The sequence below is a fragment of the Penaeus japonicus genome, unplaced genomic scaffold (genome assembly GCF_977035675.1).
Source record: "Penaeus japonicus unplaced genomic scaffold, GWHDUDI00000001_assembly GWHDUDI00000010, whole genome shotgun sequence".
Taxonomy (NCBI): Eukaryota; Metazoa; Arthropoda; class Malacostraca; order Decapoda; family Penaeidae; genus Penaeus; species Penaeus japonicus.
The window spans coordinates 33868070-33870569 of NW_028234412.1; the positions used below are offsets into that span (position 1 = coordinate 33868070).

The 2500-nt window shown below is 52.0% G+C and overlaps 1 protein-coding gene across 1 annotated transcript in view; it reads left to right on the top strand.

Annotated features, from left to right (window-relative positions):
• LOC122254522 (microsomal glutathione S-transferase 1) overlaps window positions 1–2500 on the top strand; it is a 7426-nt gene that overhangs the window by 3289 nt on the left and 1637 nt on the right. Inside the window, exons 2-3 of the mRNA XM_043018219.2 lie at window positions 277–407; window positions 778–860. Coding sequence (XP_042874153.2) covers window positions 288–407; window positions 778–860 — 203 coding nt within the window. The 5' untranslated portion in view covers window positions 277–287. The remainder of the gene's footprint in view (window positions 1–276; window positions 408–777; window positions 861–2500) is intronic.

Consider the following 2500-nt stretch of genomic DNA (forward strand, 5'->3'; position numbering starts at 1 on the left):
CCTTCTTCAATCGATTATTTTCAAACTCTCAACCATCCCATTTTCAGACCACACGAATCAATAAAAAAAAAAAACTTTCCAAATTCTTCAATTTTCAACTCTCAACCACCCTTTCCGCAAACCACCAACCATTACTAAAACTTTCCATTTCTTCAATTTTCAACTCTCAATCATCCCATTTTCACACCACCAATTATTTCTAAAACTTTCCATTTCTACGTCCATCAATCATTATCAACTCCCCCCCCCCACCCCCTAATCCCCTCCTTTCCACAGACCAGCCCACGATGACGTCACTAGACTTGGACAACCCCGTGTTCGTCAGTTATGTCTTCTACTCCGCCATCTTGGCCCTTAAGATGATTCTCATGGGGCCCATAACTGGTTATTACCGCATCACGAAAAAGGTGAGTGTGAATTAAATTGATCATGTGTTGTTGTTTAGTTGTTGTTTTTTTTTCGAAATCGTCAGTTAGGGTATTGGTTATTTGTTTTAATTATTTTTTTTTCTATTAGTTTGATTTGTGTTTGATTTGAATCGCTAGAACGTAATTGTGCTTGAGGAAGAGCTAGTTGATTAGGGTTGGTAGGGTGGTAAGCATGCTAAAGATTTGAGAAATATCTTCCCAACACGCGCACACACACACACAAGCACACACCCCCACCTACCCAACCCCCACCCCCACCCCCACCCCCACCCCCACCCCACACTCACCCCACCCCCACCCCACCCACAACTATAAACGTTCGCCTTCACAAGCAGTCTCTCCTCAACAGGTGTTCGCCAACCCCGAAGATGCAGCCAAGTTTGACGTCAAGGAAGTGAAGATGAACGACGCGGACGTGGAGCGCGTGCGAAGGTGAGCTTGGGGAGCCGTGGCAGGGAAGCCGTAGGGGTTCGGTGCTCTAGGGGGTGGGAGGGGCGAGAGGGAGAGGAAGGGGGAGGGGAGAGGGGAAGGGTGAGGGGCGAGGGGAAGGGGAAGGGAGAGGGGAGAGGGAGAGGGAAGGGGGGAGGAAGAGGGGAAGGGGGGAGGAGGGGGAAGGGAGGGGAAGGGGGGAGGGAATGGGTGAGGGGCGAGGGGAGAGGGGAAGGGAGGAAGGGGCGAGGGGAATGGGAAGGGGGGAGGGAATGGGTGAGGGGGAGGAGGAGGGGAAGGGAGGAGGAGGGAGGAAGAGGGATAGGAAAGGAGAGAGGGAAGGGGCGAGGGGGGAAGGGGAAGGGGAAGGGAGGAGGAGGGGCAGGGAGGAGAAGGGACAAGGGGGGGAGGGGAGGGAAAGGGATGAGGAGGGGGATGGAAGGAGGGGGAGGGAGGGTAGGAGAGAGGGAGGGAGGGAGGGAAGGAGAGAGGGAGGGAGAGGATAGGGAGGAAGGAGGAAGGGACAAGGGGGGGAGGGGAGGGAGGAAAGGGAAGAGGAGGAGAGGAAGATGGCAAGGAGGGAGGAGGGAAGGAGAGAGGGAGGGAGAGGATAGGGAGGAAGAGGGACAGGGAGGGAGGGAAGGAGAGAGGGAGGGAGAGGATAGGGAGGAAGAGGGACAGGGAGGGAGGGAAGGAGAGAGGGAGGGAGAGGATAGGGAAGAATAAGAGGGAGGGAGCGTAAGAGATAAGGAAAGGGTGGGTAGGAAAGAGGAAGAGGGAGTGAAAGAGGGAAAAGGGGGGGGGGGTGAGGGAGGGAAAGAGAGAGGATGAGGAGGCAGAGATGGATGAGGAAGGGAAGGAGGAGAAGGAGACGGAGAGAGGAGGAAAGGGGCAGAGAAAGGATTCGAGAGAGCGCGAGAGAAAGAAAGAAAGAAAGAAAGATAGATAGATAGATAGGCAGAAGATATGAAACAGATAAGAGAAAGAACATAGTGCCAAGTGTTCTCGTTTGCATGGCCTGTTTATTGGTCGTTCTTCTCATCTCCGCTTTTTCTTATTCTTTCTACGTCCTTCTCCGCTTCCCTTTCCACTTCCTGCTGCTGCTTCACGTCTGCTCTTTGCCCCCCCCCCCCCCTCTCTCTCTCTCTCTCTCTCTCTCTCTCTCTCTCTCTCTCTCTCTCTCTTCTCCTCTCTCTCCTCTCTCTCTCTCTCTCTCTCTCTCTCTCTCTCTCTCTCTCTCTCTCTCTCTCTCTCTCTCTCTCTCTCTCTCTCTCTCTCTCTCTCCCTCTCTCTCTCTCTTTCCATCTCTCTCTCTTTCTCTGCATCTCTCTCTCTTTCTCTCCATCTCTCTCTTTCTCTCTATCTCTCTCTTTAACAGGTCCGAGTTAGAATCTGCATGTATATGGCAACGTGGCTTAGGATGTGAAGAACACGGCAGAAACAGCTTTCTTGGTTTATTGCTAAGCTTGAACAGTAGGACGTGGGAGGGGCGAGAGGAGACTCTCTACCACGGTGTATGATTTGTGTGAGAATGTGTGTAAATCACGTGTTTTCTTGTGACATGTAACGTTTGGAATGTGATGAGGGAAGTGTTGCATCAATACATAGCTCTTGCAAAGGGAAAGACAAAACAACACTGGTAT